Genomic DNA, 21,813 nt, shown 5'->3' on the forward strand with positions numbered 1-21,813 from the left:
CTTTTTTGTCTGCTTATCCTTTATTTACAATGTTTGGGGGTTTCTGATGGGATTGTCCCTATTACTGCATAGCTGCTTCCCTCTCTGTACACTATAATATAAATATGTTTCAGAGCTGGGAACTTTTCGTACCAGCTGTGTGGACCTCGACATGGGGGCAGATCTTAACTTGGGAATGGTGGGGTCCATTCCAGCAAAACTTTATAAGCTTCCATGAAGTCTGACTTTGTTGTTTTGTCTTATGAAGAGGCAGCATAATATGAGAGGTTTACTTCTGTTATGGAGCTGAGAAGACTACAAACCTCGTACAGTCTTGGTACAACTTGCAACAGATTTGCACAGGTTTTTTTTTGCTAGCCCTTATGTGTTATGGTGTTCATGTGAGTCCATGTGCCTGTATAGTAGCCCTCATCGGTGTTTTTATTGGCTATCCTCAAACTCACAAAGATGGCCATGTGGCAACTCCAGAGCATGAAAATAGGTGTGCATGGGAGAAAGACTTGCAGTCCTTCATAAAGTAATAGCCTTGCTCAGTTTTCAATGTGTAACCACTAAATTTTCTTGTCTTAATATAATCTTCATAGCGGATAATCTATACTTTTTTTTGTACAAAACTTTTCCTAAGCCTTCATAGCATTATAAATGTCTGCATGCACAGACATGCAGAATTTTATTAAAAATATTATGAGACTCCAGTCAGGGTGGAAAAAGCATTGCAGCTGCCAGGGGACAGAGCTCACCAGAGTCCTGCTCCACTGGAGGCTTAGGATGGGGTGGGGGCCAGGACAGAGCTGTATCTCTACGTGTTTGGAGGGGGCAGCCCTCTGCAGGGGCATCCCTTTGGAGTGAGTTGGGCTCAGGCTTAGGGACCTGCAGGACTCTGAGCTGGGATTTGGCCAGGGGTGCTGTGCCTTGGGGAGCACTGGGGCAACGCTGGGTCTGCCAAGAAATATCCAGCACCTTTCACAGTTCTCCTAGTCCTTCCCACTTAGCAACTGTAACAGTCTTGCTGTTGCAGAGGAAAACAGGCACAACAGTACTGTGGCCCCCCTTCACTGTTTCTGTCTTGCTGGTCCCTAGCACTGTTGGGGAACGCTGGCTTTCAATAAGGATGCTGTATGCAGGGCACAAGATACTGCTGCCATTTAATGATCATCTGCAGGGAGAGAGCTTCCAGCTGAGCAAACTGTTGCTGGAATCTTGCAGGCAGTGTGCTATTCCCCCATGATTGCTTCCTGGTGTGGGAGTACAGTGATCTTGCCCTTGCTTTCGGCTGGCCTGAGACCCAGTTAATGTTCAGTGTTGCTGTTAGGGCCTCAAAGGCAGGGAAGCATGTTGTCCAGCGAAGCAGGGCCATGATGAGGTTGCTCTGAGAAGGTAAGGACAGATCTGGAGTGATGTGACTTTGGCCCCGGCAGCTGCAAAACTAGTATTTGCTTCAGGGTCAGAGAGGAACAATCTGGTCCTGAGATGGGCAACAGGGACAGTGGGGATGTAATTATGTGTCCTGTGGAGCTGGTGTCCTGCTGTGATTGCAGAGATGTCTCTGCCCTGCAACAAAAGAAATCTGGCGGAACAACTGTCTTTATTATAGTTCATTGATTTGAAACCTGTTGAAAATTCTGTGCAGAAAGAAAATGGGGGAGGAAGCAATAAGTCAAGCGTAGCAAATACTGGGATGAATAAATGAGTAACTACAGAAGCTGACTCGTAAGACCATTACCCATCACACTGGCATTTTTTTCCATAAGCAATGCTACTGCCACAGCAGGAGCTGCAGAGATGGGAGGCTCTAGTGTGCCTTTGCTTTGCAGTCACCTGCAAGTTAGGCTTGCCAAGCTGCTGAAGAGGGCTTTAAACTAAAATTCCCGGGGGAGGGGAGCCTCAATCCATCCCACTCCTACCAGTTTGATCGGGGGCCGAACTTCAATGCCTCTATGCAAACGCACGTAGCATGGGGAATAAACAAGAGGAGTTAGAGATGTGTGCACGCCTGCAGGGCTATGATTTTATTGGCATCATGGAGACGTGGTGGGATGGCTCCTATGATTGGAGTGTTGGGAATGACCAGCTGGAGTGCATGGAGCTCTGCCTGGGGATGGATGAGGAGCCGACTGAGAGCTTATGGGTCAGGATTAAAGGGAGGCCAGGGACAGGTGACATTATAGTAGGGGTCTGCTACAGGCAACCCAACCAGGAAGACCGAGCAGATGAAGCCCTCTATAGACATATAGGAGCAGCCTCACATTTAGAAGCCCTGGTCCTCACGAGGGACTTCAACCACCCCGACATCTGTTGGAGGGACAACACAGGAGGGCATAAGCAATCCGGGAGGTTCCTGGAATGCGTCGATGATAACTTCCTTCTCCAAGTGGTAGAGGAGCCAATGAGGAGGGGTGCTATGCTGGACCTTGGTCTCACCAACAAGGAGGGGCTGGTGGGGAATGTGAAACTCAAGGGCAGCCTGGGCTGCAGTGACCACAAAATGGTGGAGTTCAAGATCTTTAGGGCACCGAGGAAGGTGCACAGCACAGCAAGCTCACTACCCTGGACAGCAGGAGAGCAGACTTTGGCCTCTTCAGGGATCTACTTGGTAGCGTGCCATGGGACAAAGCCCTGGGAGGAAGAGGGGCCCAAGAAAGCTGGGTAATACTCAAGGATCACCTCCTTGAAGCTCAGGAGCGATGCATCCCAACAAAAGAGGAAGTCAGGCAAAAACGCCAGGAGGCCTGTGTGGATGAACAAGGAGCTCCTGGACAAACTCAAACACACAAAGGAAGCCCACAGAGGGTGGAAGTGAGGACAGGTAGCCTGGGAGGAATACAGAGAAATTGTCTGAGCAGCCAGGGATCAGGTTAGGAAAACTAAAGCCCTGATAGAATTAAATCTGGCCAGGGACATCAAGGGCAACAAGAAAAGATTCTATAGGTACGTTGGGGATAAAAGGAAGACGAGGGAAAATGTGGGCCCTCTCCGGAATGAAATGGGAGACCTGGTTACCCGGGATATGGAGAAGGCGGAGGTACTCAATGACTATTTTGCCTCAGTCTTCACCGGCAAGTGCTCGAGCCTCACCACCCAAGTCGCAGAAGGCAAAGGCGGGGCCTGGGAGAATGAAGAGCCGCCCACTGTGGGAGAAGATCAGGTTCAAGACCATCTAAGGAACCTGAAGGTGCACAAGTCCGTGGGACCTGATGAAGTGCATCCGAGGGTCCTGAGGGAACTGGCGGATAAAGTTGCTAAGCCACTATCCATCGTATTTGAGAAGGCGTGGCAGTCCGGTGAAGTTCCCACTGACTGGAAAAGGGGAAACATCATGCCCATTTTTAAAAAGGGAAAAAAGGAAGACCCAGGGAACTACAGGCCAGTCAGTCTCACCTCTGTGCCTGGGAAGATCATGGAACAGATCCTCCTGGAAGCTATGCTAAGGCACATAGAAAATAAGGAGATGATTGCTGACAGCCCACATGGCTTCACTAAGGGCAAATTGTGCCTGACAAATTTGGTGGCCTTCTACAACAAGGATACAGCGTTGGTGGATAAGGGAAGAGCAACTGACATCATCTACCTGGACTTGTGCAAAGCATTTGACGTTGTCCCGCATGACATCCTTGTCTCTAAATTGGAGAGACATGGATTTGACGGATGGACCACTCGGTGCATAAGAAATTGGCTGGATGGTCACACTCACAGAGTTGCAGTCAACAGCTCGATGTCCAAGTGGAGACCAATGATGAGTGGCATTCCTCAGGGGTCGGTATTGGGACCAGTGCTGTTTAACATCTTTGTTGGTGACATGGACAGTGGGATTGAGTGCACCCTCAGCAAGTTTGCTGACGACACCAAGCTGTGTGGTGCAGTTGACATACTGGAGGGAAGGGATGCCATCCAGAGGGACCTTGACAGGCTTGAGAGGTGGGCCTGTGCGAACCTCATGAAGCTTGACAAGGCCAAGTGCAAGGTCCTGCATATGGGTCGCGGCAATCCCAAGCACAAATACAGGCTGGACAGAGAATGGATTGAGAGCAGCCCTGAGGAGAAGGACTTGGGGGTGTTGGTTGATGAGAAGCTCAACATGACCCGGCAATGTGTTTTTGCAGCCCAGAAGGCCAACCGTATCCTGGGCTGCATCAAAAGAAGCATGACCAGCAGGTCGAGGGAGGGGATTCTCCCCCTCTGCTCTGCTCTCGTGAGACCCCACCTGGAGTACTGCATTCATCTCTGAGGCCCCCAACATCAGAAGGACATGGACCTGTTGGAGCGAGTCCAGAGGAGGGCCATGAAGATGATCAGAGGGCTGGAGCACCTCTCCTATGAAGAGAGGCTGAGAGAGTTGGGGTTGTTCAGCCTGGAGAAGAGAAGGGTCGGGGAAGACCTTATAGCCTATAATACCTGAAGGAGGCCTACAGGAAAGCTGGAGAGGGACTTTTTACAAGGGCGTGTAGTGATAGAACAAGGGGTAATGGCTCTAAACTGAAAGAGGGTAGATTTAGATTAGATATAAGGGAGAAATTCTTCACTATGAGGGTGGTGAGGCACTGGAACAGGTTGCCCAGAGAAGTTGTGGATGCCCCATCCCTGGAAGTGTTCAAGGGCAGGTTGGATGGGGCTTTGAGCAACCTGGTCTAGTGGAAGTTGTCCCTGCCCACGGCAGGGGCGTTGGAACTAGATGATCTTTAAGGTCCCTTCCAGTCCAAACTATTCTATGATTCTATAAGTTATATCGGCATTTGTTTCTGGTAGCACCTTAATGAGCACAAAGGCAAATCTGCTTCATCAATTTCCTTGCTGGTGACCTTGGAAATTCACGTATTAATTCCTGGAGTTGGGAAGTCAATGAAACATGTCAAGTCTGGTCTAGCTGCACATGGTTAATCTCAAAGTGCAGAGAGCTTGTGTGTCTTGTGCGTGTGGTAGGAGTGGATCTCCTCCAGGGTATGAGACAAGCTGTCTAACATCCTGCCTTAGATAAAACAAGTTTGTCAGCTTCCCTTCCCATTAATAGCAGCTGAAGCTTGTCTGCTCCTGGGGCTGCTGAGTGTAACCAGCTCAGTGGCAGGGCTGTCCCTGGAGCTTGGGAAAGAGCACTTCAGGGCCCAACCATTGGCTGGCTCAGGCAACCCAGGGAGCACCTGGACATAGCTGTGTCCAGGTTAATGAAAGTGAGACTGGCCTTTGAAGAAGACCCTGTCCCCTGCCCAACTACTTAAAACCACAGTATAAGGACTGTGCCTAAAGAGAAAATAAAAACTTCATGTTTAGGGTATCCACCAACCTTCGGTCACTGGGTTTTGGAAAGAATTGCTCTTTACTTTTACAAAGTTTCTGGTGTTCTCCCTTGCATCATCTGATGGACTGCCTGGCTGCAGATGTGGTCCAGGGCGGCATTTTCTAAGCACTGCTCTTGTCCTCTGCTGTTGCTGTCAGCACCGACATCCAAACACCACCATGCCAGCATAGCTGCTATTTGGAGACTCCAGTGCTAATTTTATCCCATCAAATGTGGCCACAGGTTCTGTGGTGTATCAGAGACTCATTAAGGCTTATTGTTTGCAAGCTGTAATCTTAACATGGTTGTTTTGTCAAGGTGTTCTTGTGTGCGTGTGTTTATGAATTGGCAGAAAATCACATCCTACAGGCCAATACAAATCTCATGCGGTTTCCAGATCCCCTGTTTATTGTGTGATCAAAACAATGCATGTGCTAGATTTTATTTGCAACTTGCTCCAATCCCACCCCTACTGTATGGCACTGTGTCATCCTACATTCCGTAAATGTTTTAAAATATGAAGAAATTGGGCCTTTTCCCAGAACTGGGACTGGTCAGGAGACAAACCCAAATCCAGAGAATATCCACAAGTTGATGAATATGACATGAATCACATTTTAAGTGCTTCCTAAGGGCTGTGGAGAGGAACCTTCAACCTTCAAAAGCACTAGAGCAGTGATTTTCCAGCATGTTATTGAGGGAGATCTACTTAGAAAGCCATACCCTTTTTTTGGCTTATCTTTCACCCCTGCCTCAGTCCTTATGCATTGCAGCTGTTTTGGAGTTTGGTCAAGCAAAAAACCAAACTTATGGCATTAGAAAACAAACATGCGTAAACACAAACATGAATATGCTTTAATATGCACAGTGTCCTGTTACTGCTCATGCCGCTCCCAGTGGGTGTCCATGACGGGCCTTTCTTCCCCCGCCCTGTCACTGATCCCTAAGGATGATGTAGTTCCATGCAGCCCCCCATGTCATGAGGCTTCACTGCCTCAACTCCTCTTTGCCTTCCTTTTCATTTTCCTGCTTGCCTAATATCCAGTCAAATTCTGGGATGCCAAAGCTTAAAAACCAGTCTGGGCTTAGAAGTACTTATTTTTTGTACTTTTTTCTCTGGAAGAAGGGGAGTAAACTGGGAGGGAAGAGGGGCTTCTGGATGCCCCAGGCTCCTGAAGTGGGCTCTGCAGTGGCAGTGCTTGCTGCTGGGCAGCAGGAGCTGTCTCACGAAGCTGTCCTGCTGGGCATCAGGAGCTATAGACCGACTGACAGTACCAAGATTTTGAGGGGTATAGGGGGAATTGTGACAGTAAATCCGTTACTGCCTACATGCTTGCTTTCAAGCAGAATCAGGCGTAGCTTGGAGGAGGTGAGTTGGGCTCATGGATACACTCATGGTCACTATAGACATGAGCTGTGAGTGAGCAGCCCAAAGAGATTTTTAGTTTTATAACAAGCAGAAGAAAGTGTTCCTTCATGAATTTCCCGCTCACGCCATATGAGTTGCTGCTGCCGGATGCCCTGGGATGCCAGAAGCATGAATGTGTTCAGAAGGCAAATAGAAAAACTTGTGGAAGGACGGTCCACGAGGGACTGAAGCAGAAATGTGGGCAGACGACCTGTGGCTCGGGAAGTCCCCAAGCTGCAGACTGCTAGCAGCTGGGAGCGTGCAATGGGGAAAAGATCACCGCGTTGGCCTGGCTTGTCCCCTGCTTGTGAGGTCAAGGGCTGGGCTTGCTACGGCTGCTCTGCTGGCCCCCTTCTGCCTCGCTGCCCCAGTAAAGGCAGATCCGGGGCAAAATGGAGGTGCTGGAGCGCATCCAAAGAAGGGCAACGAAGCTGGTGAAGGGTCTAGAGCAGAAGTCTTACAAGGAGCGGCTGAGGAACTGGGGTTGTGTGTCCTGGAGAAAAGGAGGCTGAGGGGAGACCTTATCGCACTCTACAACTACCTGAAAGGAGGTTGTAGCGAGGTGGGTGTCAGTCTCCCAAGTAACAAGCAATAGGACAATAGAAAATGACCTCAAGTTTTGCCAGGGGAGGTTTAGATTGGATATTAGGAAAAATTTCTTCACTGAAAGGGTTGTCAAGCATTGGAAGAGGCTGCCCAGGGAAGTGGTTGAGTCACCATCCCTGGAGGTATTTAAAAGATGTATAGATGTGGTGCTTAGGCATATGATTTAGTGGTGGACTTGGCAGTGTTAGGTTAAGGGTTGGACTCGATGATCTTAGAGGTCTTTTCCAACCTAAATGATTCTATGATTCTATGTTTCATACTTGGGGGCAGCTTCAGAAGCCAGAACATGGAGATAAATTGCTTTTTCTTTGCTTCTCTCTTTCCTGTGGAAGGAAAGGGGAAAAGGCAGATGATGCTCCTGGTAGCTAGCAGCATGATCCACCAAATAATCCATATGCTTACATTAATTGAAAACTAGGTTTAGCGGATGTCTCATCACTGGCAATTTTTCAAATGAGGTTAGATTATTTTGAAGAGCAGCAGAATAAGGAGTAAATTGGAGACTTTCTGCAGCCTTGTTGCAGCTGCGCTGCTGTCTGGAAATCCTATCACAACAGCAGCATTAGTAACTTTAACTCTGGCATTTCCTACTGTAAAAACTGTTATTCTAGGTGATTTCTAAAGTAACATCTGGGTGTGTGGTTGCATGTATGGACTTCCTAAGTTTTCCTAGAGGCAACCTCTCCATGCTCTACCTTGTGCTACATTGCCATCCCTTTCTGGTCAGGCTGGGTCCTTTTCCTCCCACACCCAATTTTTTACCAGGCCAAGTGTCTTTTGGCTCCGCACCAGCTTCGGTAAATCCGAGTGGCTCCTTCAGTGCCTGTGGAGCTCTACCCTCACCCTGGGAGCTGCTCCAGCAGGTGTGAGTCGTGCCAGAAGGAGAAAGCACTGAAACCACAGGACATTCCCTGCATTGCTCCCCAAATTTAAAACCACACCTCAGCCACCTTTGTCCCCATTGGGTGTGAGCATCTCTAGGGACACCAGCGGTCCCCTCACTGGCACAGCTGTGTACAGGAGGTGAGACCGGGGTGGTGAGCACCCCTGGGCACATGCAGGGTGCAACTGGCAGCCACAGACACTTAGATGGGACTGCTAAGTTTTCGGGAGGATGGTGTGACCGAGGGTTGTGTTCCCTGGCTTTACTTGCACAGATATGACAGCCAGCTCGCATAGGGTTTCCCTGCCATCAACCTTCTCTCCTTTCCCCAAGGAGCTGTGCCTTTGTCCCTCTGCCTCACCTTCCCTGGGCAGGTAGGATGGCTGAACAAGCTGCTGAAATCTCCTGCCGCTGTGCCAAGGTGCTCTCCTGCTCAAAAGCCACCTTCAGCGGCTGGCAGTGGCCGGCCATGGCAGGGAGGACATGCTTCCCCATGCTGACAGATGCTTCTCAAGGCAGAGCAGCTGTACGCGCTGCCTAAGGAGTGACCGAAGCCCAGACCGATGCTTTTCAGATGGCCTGTGAAACTGCCCTCCATGCCTTCTCTTACTGTCTGGCTCCCACATAAGGTGTTAGTGGATTCTGGTCAGATCATACAGGAGAGCCCAGAGTCTGATATTGCTACCGGGGATGAGTTACCCACCAGCCATCCACTGTATTTATACGTCTACAACAAAACCCAACAGATCCTCGGAGATGTACAATGAATGGGTTTTTTTAGCAGATTTTGCAGATGTAAAGGAGGCTTGCTCTGCTCTGTGGGAGGATGCTTAATGCCATACCTGTGCAGATTTTCAGCATCTTCAATGGTCTCAGGCAGAGTCTTTCCCTTCATCTCAGGTAGGAGCAAAACCAAGCCGCCGTCGATTAAACCAATCACAGCTGCAAACACAGAACAAGGATGACAAAGGCAATGCAATGGTCATGCCCGATTTTTATTCCAAGTCACTAATTAATTCTTACTGAGACACAGCTGCCCCAATGATTGAATAAGGATTCCTCAAAGTGATAATAACACTTGGCTTTTTATCTATGTGATTCTCATTTTTCAAAGTAATTGCTGACGTTTCTGAGGTGCATCTGAGGCCTGGAAAGTCATCCTGGGCCATAGGCCCAGAGGTGGTCTGGCTCCCTTGCTTTGTGCACACAATACAAAGGAAATAGGTTTTGGCTCTGGTTGTCCAGCTGGCATGGGATTGGGGTGACACTAGCTAGCTGTCATCCCCACTTTTGATCCCCACCAACAAAAGGTTGCTACCAGGCCACCTGGCCAATTTCACCTTCTGATTAGTTTTAGACCCTGCTATGACCATACTCAGGGCAGACGGTGCATGCAGGCACACTGATTTGAATACGTGCAGCAGCAGACATTCAAGGCAGCCCTTTTTTTAGGATAGCAGCCTTAACATTAGGGCTGACATGCTGCTTTGCCACTCTAAATTGCCATGGGATCCTTGACAGACTGGGCCCCCTGAGGGGCCAGCAAGAGGTGGAGTATGACTTTTGTGTAGGGAGACAAGAGGCCGTCCTGCTCGGACCTCAGGTCCTGTAACCACGCCGCAGGTGAGAGGGGCAGAACCCAAAGACAATCCTCCCTTGGGAAGGGCTCAGAAGGAGGAAGTCAAAGCTTGAAAGAGCTGTCCCAAAAACATGGGGTCCCCTTCGCTGCAGAAAGGGCTAAGGGGTGACTTTGCTACAACTTCCAAACACCCAGATGAAACAGACTTACCAAGCTGTATCTTACATGTGTACACACATGTATATACATCTCTCTACATTTTTTTAAAGGCGGAAAATAGATCACCAAACTCATTCGTTTAGGCTGTGGCCAACCGACCTGTTTCGCAGCTCTCTTACCAAAGATGACCAGGGGCAGTTCGTGCCAGAGCTCCGCTAGTCTGTACACAAGGAAGGGCGTTATGATCCCACCAAGGTCGCACATGGACGAGCAGACAAGGACTCCCAGGTTCCTGCAAAGCACGAGCACACACACATGCGTGCACACACACGTCACCTGAAGGTGCCTTGTCCAGCTCTGCACCCCAGCACCCCGGCAGGACCCACAAGGGTTTGCCCACCCCTGCTGCCGGGATGAGCAGGTCAGCACCCTGTCCAGCGGATTTGCAGCTGATGGGAGGAGGGATGGGCCATGAGCCTCAGGGAGGAAAAGACAGATAACACCCTGGAGCTTAGGAAGGGGCTTAGAAAGGCCTGGCCCCTATCACGGTGAACATAATCAAAAGAGAGCACAGGCAGAGCATTCTCCCGTGGAGAAATACCACAAGGTGAAATGGGTGAGGAGGAAGAGAGTTAGACAAGGCAAGACTCTAAGACTAGCCCTATATTGGAGGAGAGATGTTAAGGAGCATTTCATTTCTGCTTCACTGAACGGCACTGGAAGGGGAGCCTGGAGGGTGTCTGGGAAGGTTTCTTGCACATCCCCTCAGAATCCTGCTGCCTCAGTGCTGGGCTCAGAAGCTCAGAAACGGGGAAGCGGCTTTGGCCAGGGAAGGTGGTGGGTTTCTGCTGCACCACCCAGCAGCTCTCCTCTACCTTTGCAAAGTGTGTTTATACACACAAACTCTATTTCCAGGGCAGTGCATGAGCCACAGGCTCCTCAGCTGCATCCGCAACCTTGGGCTGGCCTCTCGCAGTCTCTCCCAGAGAAACACCCAGCGCTTTTACCAGCTAACAGAAGATGGTGCACTTACCTGAGAAATGTTGGATACAGCTCAGGATTTACCAAGCAAATAATTTCGTAGCACATGGTAATTCCCATCCTGCCCAAGCAAGCTGCAGTCATTTTAAGCCAATAAAGAGCTGGAAAGACATTGTGCACATTAAGGTTGGAATACAAAACTGTTTTTTTCTGCTCTTGACATAAAACAGCATTAAAGATTTAATTTAAGGCAACACTAAGCTTGCTGTCATGAAAAGTCAAGAGGACAGCACATGATGGTGTTCTGTTTCACTCAATAAAGAATTTATCGTGCAATTGTCTTGTCATTCAAGTAAATAACCAAGACTTGAGACTTTGCTAGGTTGCTGTCACATAGAGGAGAAATCAATGATACAAAGTAGTTTGGGTTACCCAGTGCATTAACCAAAAGCTTATGCAAGACACCATTTCTTGCTTGCAATAAAACTAAACTGAGGGCAGCTGCCTTGTTTGGTAGCTGAAATCTGCTTATCAGCAAGATATTCTGTACTTTTGCAGAGAGGCTTCTGATGGCTTTCAGGCTGGGACAAGTTTGTGTTGCCTCCCTGTCTCTCAGTGTGTGCTCTACAATTGCTGTCACACCTGGAGCTACAGATGTCTGCTGCAAATAAATGAATATCCCAGCCCTGCGTACAGAGTGAGCCCAGGACACCTCTGTGTGCCATGTGGACTTTTAGATCCCAAAGTGACCTTGGATCATGGCGTCAGATGTTTCAGCTATTAGCACACTTGGAACACTGAGTTTCTCCCTCATTTAGCCAACTGAGGGACGCATCAAGCCCAGGGCAGTATTTTACTGACCCATAGCTGCCCATAAGCCCTGCCGGCAGAGGCTCTCCAGAGCTGAGACACCAGCCACTGCTGCATGTGGTTTGCAGCACTTGCAGCTGTGGGAGTCCAGGGCCGTCCCTGCCTCCCGCCCGGGGCTCTGCCCGCCCCACTGCCCCCACAGAGCCTGCCTGGGTGAAAAACAACCCTTTTCTGGAGGGTTGGACTTTGGGCTATGGCATTTGAAGGTGACTCAGCCCGGGGCTGGTGATGCTGGTGCAGGCAAGAGGCGAAGGCTGGGGTCTCTGCTGGCGGTTGCTGCCACCAAGCCCGGCAGGGCGTTAAACCATGGGCTGAGCCAGGTTGGCAGCAGCGTCTTCACCGGCCGTACCTGTCCCCAGTGCAAGGCGCTCACCTGGGTGCTGCTGCTCCCCATGCCCTGGCACAGGCAGCAGCTGCAGGGCCGCAGGACTCTCACCCCTGCACTCCCCCAGCAAAGCCCAGCGGTCCCTTGCATAGCCCCTGCACTCCCCAGTTGCTTGTTAAAATGAGTTTCCATTATCTGGACACTTTGGGTTTTTTGCCTATGACATTTTTCTGTAACATTTTGTGGTTTTGTCCTTGTCCCCCGTGAACTGATAGTTGTTTGGCACTGTTGTGTCTGTGGTTTCAGTCTAGTTGTATTCCATAAAGAAAAAGGAAAGATGTTTCATTTGGTGGCCCTTAAGGGACACATCGCTTTGAGACTATGGCCTTGGAGTGAACGCTTAGCTAAATGAAAGCCAAGTGCCTGTCACCATGGTTGCTCAACATCCTACATTCATGGCAGCAGCACTGTTGATGGCAGAAAGCACTTACTGTACCCAGATGGTGTTTAAATGTGTGCATGTGCCCATACACTTTTCCTTTTTAGAAACAGGAAAACATGGGGATTAGAAACAAAAAACATGGGGATTTTTGGATGAAAACCCTCAATTGTGCATTCAAATCCAAATTTTAGGCCAGACAAAAATTGTGGACTTAACATGGCATGCTTCATGATCTAGCACCTGCAGACTTGCCATCTGATTTGATGCCATTTTGGAAATTTAATTCACCCCATTTCTCCAGCCTCTTATTAGCTGGTATAAATGCTGATGGTGGGACATACGTTAGCTTTTACGGTATTGGTCTTCATTGGATCACAATACTGACATGGGCCAGGTTAGGAATGATTGTTTTCCATTTTCCAGGGCAATAACCAAGAGACAGGGAAAGAACTCATTGACAGAGGAGGTTTGCATGACTCACTGTCTGGGACTAATGCTGTAACGAGGCAAGCACCACCTGCCATCACGTTTGCCGCAGCCCAGGGGTAGCGACGGCCGATGCGATCCAGTGTTAGTATGAGGATGATGGCAGCTGGGAACTCGACGAGAGCAGAATAGAGGAAATCCAGATACATGTTCCCAGCGGCTATTCCCATGTGCATGATGAGCCCCTGGTAGAGGACGGAGCTCGTGAACCTGGGCAGAGAAGAGGGTGCAAATGAAGCCAAACCCTTTGGGAGAGAGTTTATGCAAAGAACTGAGATTTGCAGCTGGTAGGGAGCAAACCAGACTTAAATCAATGATGACGATTTAGGGCACCGAATCACACACCTCCATTTGGGCTGCAAAAACCTTCCCTTACCAACTGTACATCAAAATAAACGTGTGTTTTCTGATCTGAGGTGTCCTGACAAGGTCTAGAAATGAAGGTTTCGGCTTTTCTCCATCTTCATCTTCGGACTTGAGATTCTGGGAGCACAAGCAACAGGACAAGAGATTACAGTGGGCAGGGGAGAGTGTGATGAACACTGCAATGAACATTTTCCTCTGGATTAATGGGAGGATGAGGGTTTTCATTTGCCAGTTACGTAACTGAGGGCAAAATAACTTCTCCAGAGTGTTTTGGGGAAAGGAAACATGAAAATTTACATAGACAGTCTTCATATCTGTGTAGCCATGTGTATGAGGTTGTTGCATGACATGAAGCAACATTTAAAAAAATTAATGCATAAGGATGTTCTGGAATTTTAAGTCATGAGATTTGGTGAGTTTACTGTTGATTGATACTACTTAAAGGAAGAATTTTTCTTGTCTGCTGGCTATTTTTGCAAGCCTTTTTTCCCAAGTATGCTCTGCGAGGGTCCTAGGCAGTCAAAGAGAAGAAAACTCACTTGCCTATGCCTTAGGGAACTGCAGTGCTTTTGGTAGCCAAGCTGCTCCCTACTTTAAACCCAAACCGATCCTAAACTCATAACATTATTTGCCTTGAGGTTTGCATATATGCAGCAAATGCAGTGCAGTCACCTGGAAAGAGAGAGGTAGCTTCTTCTTATTTCCCTTGGCGATGTGCTTAATGACTTCCATAGCTTTGTCATTTTGCTTTTGAGCTATGAGCCACCTGGGAGACTCAGGCAGACACCTGCAACACATATAAGCGTGACAGCTACGGGGAAGGAAAATGCACATTACTGGTACACAGAAAATGAAAATGGAACTGAATTTCTCAGGCTATGATCCTACGGTGTATTGAATATCCATGGGCGGTATTGAACTCAGTGGTAGCTGTGTCTGTCAGTGATTGCACTCTGATTTGTGCTCCACTTGAATGACAATATAGCCAGATTTTTTTTTTTTTTAAAGGCTAAAACCAGTTTATTATGGTTTGGAAACATTAGTCTGAGATAAATTCTGTTGACACGTTTTAGAAATGCCTAATAGTTTGTGGATATAAAAAAGAACAGCTGTAAACCTGATCCTTCAGCTTCTCCATGTTAAAAATAAACTTTCAAAAAAACCCAAACAAAAACCTCCTCCCAAATCTGTTCCCTGATCTGGTTATGGAATTTTCTAAGGAGCATTTTCACTCAATTTTTTTGCAAATAGTCAACAAAAGTGTGTTGATTGCATTTAAAAAAAAAGCAATTTTAATCAATGTTTAGAAAAACTCGCTTCTCACAGTAGCTCAAGTACTGTTTAAGAAATAACGACTTATTAGTTTGTGATGGGTGGCAAGGACTCCAAACACAGAAGCGTTGTGACATGTTGCAGGTAGTCCCTTGCTCTTAGGTGATTCAGACTAAAGCCCTGGGCAGGGGGAACAGAATAACAGAAAAATGCCAGATCTGATCTGATGTCGTTTTAGTAATCCTATGTGTAACGCTATGGCCGATCCCTACAGAGAAGCCTCGACTCCCGGTTACAGTCCCCCGTTTCTGGCTCGGCGTTGCTGGGAGCTGTAACAGCGGGCACTTACCAATAGTAGAGCAGGAAGAAGAAATTGGGCAGTGTGACTGTGAGCTGGAGCCACCTCCAGTGCGGAAGCGCATAAGCCAGGGCGGTGAGGATGATGAGTCCCAGGCTGAAGGCAGCCTGGTAAATGATGCACGCTGCCCTCCGATAGTTTGAGCCAACAAATTCTGCAACTGCAAGGACAAGTTGTATGAGGCACAGAGAAAATACATTGGTTTGGAGAGCCTGGGCGACTCCAAAGCTCCTGCCAGCTAAAACCACACGAAGCCCCTGTGCTTAGCCGTGCCCTCGCGGCATGGTGTGCGGGCATGGGTTTGGATGGGAAAGCAGAGCAGGTCTGGGTCCCTGGTGTAGAGCACAGGGCAAGTCCTGACCCTTCCTCCTCTGCCAGTCAGCTGGGGACTTTGCCCCTGCCTTCGAGGGTCAGGCCCTCACCCATCAACACGGGGCAAAAGTTGCTTTCTTCCTCCTGCTCCTTCTAGCTAAAAACTAAATGGGAAAATAAAATAGACAGCTGGCACTTGCTTGCCTCCATCTCCCTCCTCCCGTATAGCTTGGGAACAGAGCCTCCCCCCCGCCAAGCGTGTGAAACAGCACAGCAAAAAGTGTTTTGGCACCAATGCTGTGAAACACAAATGTTATCTCTCACAGCACCACTTGCTGCCTTTCCCGGAAAAGTGTCATACATCTTCGCAGCGTTTTCAATTAGTTCTTGTCTCTAGACCTTGTCCTTCATTTTGGCACGTGCCTCTCCAGGTATGAACGCTCCCTAGTTTTCAGAGCTGCCTCCTAATTATTCCATTTATGTCTACGAGCTGGTGCAAGTTTGGGTCATAAACACCTGCATTTAAGCAAAGAGGTGCAGTTTGGCAGTAAATAGCACAGTGTCGCTGTCTCCTTTTGTTACACACGGTTCCTTAAAAATCATGATGGCACCAACAGGGGTCAGCCCTGCTGCTAAACAGGGGGTTCCTGCCCAGAAAGTGTAATTGCAAGCTGCCGTAACTGAGGACGTAGCCTGTCAGCCAGCCCCCCTTGCTGACTAGTCCCTGTATCAGGCGGAAGATGACCGTCCAGGTGTAGCTTGGTGCAAAGGCCATGAGAACCCCCGAGGCTGAATTGAGGAAGACTGTGACCAGGAGGCAGAGTTTGCGGCCAAACCTGCAAAGGGAAAGAAGAAAAGAGAAGAAACAGGTTCAGCTGCCGGCAGGGTAGGGTGACAAACCAAAGGGTTTGAAGAGGCTGGAGATGGTCCCTGTCCCCCTCTTCTCTGTTCATTTTGGGTAGGAGTCTGCATCTGCTCTTCCTTTTGCAGCATTTTTCATCTTGATGGAAGCTCAGGGGACTCCCCTGTCCTGTGTTTTCAGGTAGTCGTTCATTTCTGGTTAAAAACTTAGCTAATGAGGTCAAATGCTCTGGTGTGGCTCTTCAGCCCATCTTTCAGAGCTGCAATAGCTTTTTAATGGGGATCTTGTTCAATAACTGTGATCGTTACCTATTTTCTCATCAACCTTGGCTCATTATTGAGCGCTTCTTGAAGAGGATCTTGTACGTCCCTGTTATTTGTCATTCCCTGTATCACCATGACTCACAGATAGTCAGAAATAAATTGTTTCCAAAAAAACCCAAGCTTACTGGAACACTGGAAAGGCATTTGTTTTCTATCTGACAGAGATATATATTCAATTAGAAGTATGATTTATAAAACCCATTAAATTAGTTAATGTCCACTAACAAAAATAGCATGATAATAAACGCCAGCCAAAATAAATGTCTTCTGTTCTCCACAATAACATCAGCAGATCCCATCGCTCAGACTGTCCTCCTGTCATGGGCCTGACATACAGACATTTTTGACTTGCCTTAAAGGCCAGCCCAGGAAAGCCTCATCAGACCATGAGAGGACCCCTCTCCTGCAAAGGCCCTTTCCCAGTGCCCCAGCTCTGAGTGGCAGAAGTGCAAGTGCTGCATGTTAGCACTGACCTTGGGAGCTCTCTAGGGACACAGGGGTGCCATTTCCAAGATACCTATGACTCTTGAATGTCAAAGTCAGCGCCTGGATGTGTGCCCAGAGACCAATCAAGTAAATGAGTAGGGCTAATCCCTCAGAGAGAAGCACATTTGGAAAGAGCTTATGAAACCTCCCCTGAAGCACCTGAAACATTTGCAGGAGTTGTCCCACGTACAGCGGGTTGCAGCAATCTCATGCAGGGGAAAACTAGCACTCTACCTGCACTCAGGCTGTCTGACGAGAAGAGGATAGATATCTCAAATCCAGGAAACACAGAATTCATGGGCCTTTTTCCCATTCCCTCTACTAAATTTGAGACTTCTGCGTTTGTTTTTGCCCTCAGCACAACACTCTCTGGGTATGGGGTTTTGTATTGCTCTCAGGTGCTTGCAGTGCAGGGACCGCGTTGAACTGGGGCAGGATGGCAGTGAGCAGAGCAGTAGAAAGCCCCTCGATGCTACGACATGCATGTGCTTCATCTTAGCAACAATGATATCCTACTCCCTCATGTCTTTTCATGCTTTTGCTTGATAATAAACCTTGGTAAAAAGATCCTTCAGTATTTTGACAGAGAGAGAGCATTGCAGATATAAATGGCTGTGGGTTTGGGAGCTCTGGTTTCTATTGGCTCACATAGCCATACACTGCCAAGAAATGCCTTTGCTAGTGAACATGATTGCTTAATTCATCTCTGTGCTGAAAAGGTGATCTGAAGAGTGGTGCCCCTGATGGTTGCAGGATCTGCTCACTGCTGTTTCATGTCCTGTCATGCCTGGATGAGCGGTTGCTACATATCCCCTCCTTTGCTCCCATAAGCTGTGCATCATTATCTAAGTGTCTGTTCTGGGGAAAAGGACAGAATACTTTCAAATTCACTAGAAGATTGGCCAGAAAACAACAATTTGGGTTTAAAGGAAAAAGAGGATGGAGAGGCTGACATATGTTTCCGATGCAAAAAAGAAACCAAGATCTTTCAAAATACGTGTGAAGAAAAGCAAAAATTGGCATAAGCATGATAACCTTTGTCTTTCAAATTAGACAGGGGAGTCCAGCCCAGGACTGAAGACTGGATGTAAGATCTTTGTGGTATTGCTGTAACCATTTGATGTCTATCACCTGAGAGAGCTTTTTGCCAAAGTTGTAGCCGCACACACAATGTGGCCAGAAAGAGTTACTTTGATAAATCACTATCTTCTGATGAAAAATTTGTTTAAGCAGAAAGCTTAAAAAAAACATGGTCTGGTTTACTGGCAGTAAGATAATGGTTTACTGAGGGCTGGAAAGCGGTCTGTCCAATCCATGCATAGGTGGGCTTCTTCACAAGCAGATTTGTCTGTGTGGAGGGACAGGTTGGGGTTAGCTAGGACTGTGGTAGCCACTTTCCCCACAAAGGTGGTGCGCACAACCTAACCGATGATGTGTTTGCCTGCAATGAAACATGGGAGCAGGGACCAGCGAGACAAACACAGTCCCATCCTTATTTTGTGACACTGCAGAAGTACTATGGGGACGGCTGTGCCCCTTCCCGTGGACCTTCCCCCATGGAGGAGAGGGAAAGTGAAAAGAACAGAACGGTGGCAATATCTGTACAACAGAGATGATTTTGGGGCCTGATCAGCATGGGAGGAAAAGGCTATTGCTCATTGTGCTCTCCTATGTTCTGAGAATACAAAGAAAAAAAACATTTCTCCAAGAGAGACTGACTCTACAGAAGGATTGTTCACCCCAGGTTACCTTCACCTCTTCAAATTCCAGTCTCAGCCTCTCTTGCCATTTTGCTGAAAAATTTGGTAAACATGCACAGGAAGGTTAGCTACAAAGCATTAAATTTGTTCAGAGTCTAACCTAAAACCCCCCCCACTGGGCAAATATATGGCACAATGACATTTGTGATGGAAAAGAGGAGATGAGGGATAATAAGGTCTAGATCCAGCTACATACAGAGCCAACTGAGAAAAAGGGAGACCAAAGCAAATTTAGGAAGGAGCAACTTCTTCTATTTCTGTATCTGAGAAAAACTCTCCTATTTTGAAACTGATTTATGGGCATCTGGATACTGTTAAAATTAATGTGAAACAAATTTATCACAAAGATGGACAAATAATTCTTGGTGCGCGAGTTAAAATTTCATCTCAAACTCTGAGCTCGCATTGCAGTTTGCCACTGTGAAAGAAAACAAAACCTCTTCACTTGTGAATGTGCAATTTCCCCATGGAGCCACTGAGAGGTCACAACAGCCTTTGAAAGTAGGGGCTTAGGAACCACCATCCACCCCTTTGTGAGTGACACACGGGCCTTTTGAATCAAGTTTTAATTGCCTTCATTTTCTCTTTGAATCGTGAATGTTGTTCAGCAACATGCAGAAAGCAGATAGCCAGAGGAAACAGTTCATCTCACTCCTGTCTACGTACTACCTACCTGTCTGCTATGTAGCCAATGCTCATGGAGCCAATAAAAAACCCAGCGTTCACGCATGACTGGAAGAGGTCCAGCTTCCAGGAGTCCTCACACACCAGATTAAACTGCAAGGACAATCAGTTAGAAGCACAGGAACATTCAACACAAACCATGGCTGTTCAAGGAGGAAGGAAACCAATGACACACAACTAGAAAACAGGCTCCAGAAAAGAAACCCTCTAATCTCTTAAACTGACATTGGCAATACATCTTGTCCGGATTTTCCCAAACTTTGTGGAAAAGTTACACCCTGGAAAATGATTGCACAATGACACATAAGGAGAGTGGGAAAGGGAGAGAAACTTTGAACGAACAAATTAAAAAGTTCAGAAAAATCTCACCCTCTCCTCCCCACCTATCGGTTGGAAATTTGGAGGACGCTTGGAGCATCACTTCCTTCCCAGATGCCAAGGCCTGTCTCTAACCGTGTATTATCTCGCTGTGTGAAAGCAGTGCTGGGCGTGAGAGGTGGCAGGGCTGCCATGAGCCCTGCCAGAGGGGAGCCAAGAGATGGCTGTCCTGCTCCTCATTAGGACTGGCAAAACGCCCAGGATTTGGTTGACTTTTCTCTGCAGTGAACCAGTACTCTGTAACTTGCGTTTGATTTACAATTAACAGGTTACCCCCCCACACCCAGCGAGGGGAGGAGGGCAAACTGGTGTTAACTTCTCTACAGCTGGAAATATTCATTCAGGTGTAACTAGACTGCAGCCCAGAAAGAAGCATGAATGTCTTTGGCTGCTTATTTAATCTCTTTCTAACCCGGACAAGTTTGCTGGGGCTGTACCAAACAGCTCAGATCGGTTTCCCTGGCTCGACTAATGCAGATGATGGCTGGGAGTGCTCTTCTCTGCCCCAACCCATCTGTCCCGAGGGAAAGTGAGGTAGAGTTGCTTTGTAATGGTGACGATAGCAAAGCAAGGGAATATGAATACCCTGCCCAAGGAAGCTGTGAAGTATCCAGCATCGCAATTTTTTAAGAACAGGTTACAGAAACATCTGCTAGGCATGGTTTAGGTATAGTTAATACAGATTTGGGACTGGAGGAGAAGTAGAAGAGATGTCTCTTGAGGCCCTTCCTATGCTTCAGGTCTCTACATGGCTTTTAGACCGTTAGTACTGGTCTGCACAGTTTTTCACTTTCTAAACTATCTGTTTTAGATAGTGTAAGTTGGAAGAAAAGAATGCTGCTATTGCTAATTCATTATCTGACAAATTTAGCCCCATCTTCTAGTTCGTGTTCATTGTACATGAGTATCTGTTTGGATTATCACTCAAATGTGCAATTCCTCAGTTTGGGCTACGGGGTGCTACCCTCAATTTGGTGACTGAAATACTGAATTATGAGAATAGCCATTTTCTGATTGATGACAAGCTTGCAGTGTTATCCTCCCAGGAAAAGCAATCATTTCCCATTATTTATCCATACAAATCTTTGCTCTAAGTCCCTAGCAAGTTCTGTTATTCACTATTTATTAGCAGTCAGGCTCAGGCTGTGCACCAAAAGCAAACTTTACCAATCCAGCATCTTTTAGCTTCAAGGTGTGCAGGCAAAAGTGATTTTGCTGGACAAACTGTGTCTTACCTCAGTCACAAGAGAGGTCCCCGGGGAGTCGTAGACCCAGCCATCACGGCAGGGACCAAGGGGGACAGTGCTCCGGTTGGCCACGAGGCTGCCGAGGGGGTCGGTGCAGCTGATGCCTGTTGTGTTCCAGTCCACCTCGTACCTCCTGCAGCGGCTGCCGAAACTGGCCTCGTGGCCACCCCACTCAGGAACCGTGTGATTCAGCTGCTCCTCCAGGCTCCAGCCACACCGCTGGCTCAGCTCAGCCACCCCGGGGCTGCGGCAATAGTGCTCGGGGGTAAATCCTAGGAAAAAAATCCCCACATAAATGGGAGTGAAGGTAACAGAAAGCAGGCATAAGAAAAAGAGGGCTTGTTTCTGAAAGAAGTCAAATTCTCCGATCTGCTCTAAAATGTCATCCAAGGTTGGCATCTTTGTATGTTGCAACTCATTAAAATATCTAACTCAGCTGCTTTCCAGGGCTTTGCCCTTCACTGCATGCTTAAATAAGAGCCAAAGTGTTTGCTCAAAACTCACAAACAAATAATTAATTAAGTTTGTCAATTGTCAAGCCATGCATCACAACATTTGTTTCTCAAATGCCATTTCTAAACAAACTTTGGCTCTCTTGTTTTGGCCTCTGTTGTTATTTTGTTTTCTATATGACACTCTTGAAATACAGGAGCTAATGTCTTAGATTATGACCCTTTCAGTCTGTCACTGACAGTCTGTCAGTGCACAGTATGGGGTAGGCAATAATTCCTCTGTCCAGTATTTTCAGAGGTCATAA

At 47.7% G+C, this 21,813-nt stretch overlaps 1 protein-coding gene across 1 annotated transcript; it reads right to left on the minus strand.

Moving 5' to 3' along the window:
* Window positions 1-6,102: 6,102 nt before the first annotated feature.
* Window positions 6,103-21,490, minus strand: LOC143158240 (solute carrier family 22 member 2-like). The gene is made up of 11 exons (XM_076333939.1): window positions 21,045-21,490; window positions 19,421-19,524; window positions 15,998-16,152; window positions 14,996-15,164; window positions 14,047-14,161; window positions 13,385-13,491; window positions 13,004-13,218; window positions 10,938-11,046; window positions 10,084-10,196; window positions 9,009-9,108; window positions 6,103-7,606 (listed from the first exon to the last, which is right to left on the minus strand). The coding sequence occupies exons 1-11, from the start codon at window positions 21,453-21,455 to the stop codon at window positions 7,531-7,533; spliced, it is 1,674 nt and encodes a 557-aa protein (XP_076190054.1). The 5' UTR covers window positions 21,456-21,490; the 3' UTR covers window positions 6,103-7,530.
* Window positions 21,491-21,813: the final 323 nt, after the last annotated feature.

This window comes from Aptenodytes patagonicus, chromosome 3 (genome assembly GCF_965638725.1).
Source record: "Aptenodytes patagonicus chromosome 3, bAptPat1.pri.cur, whole genome shotgun sequence".
Taxonomy (NCBI): Eukaryota; Metazoa; Chordata; class Aves; order Sphenisciformes; family Spheniscidae; genus Aptenodytes; species Aptenodytes patagonicus.

Bases quoted from the DNA above. Each gene is read 5' to 3' on its own strand.
- LOC143158240 (XM_076333939.1), bottom strand. From the start codon at position 21,455: ATGCCAACCTTGGATGACATTTTAGAGCAGATCGGAGAATTTGACTTC. The intron at 13,219-13,384 runs GTAAGGGAAGGT...TTCTCTGCCCAG, and splicing joins TTTATTTTGATGTACAGTTG to GTTCACGAGCTCCGTCCTCT. The intron at 9,109-10,083 runs GTAAGAGAGCTG...CTGTGTTTGCAG, and splicing joins ACTGCCCCTGGTCATCTTTG to CTGTGATTGGTTTAATCGAC.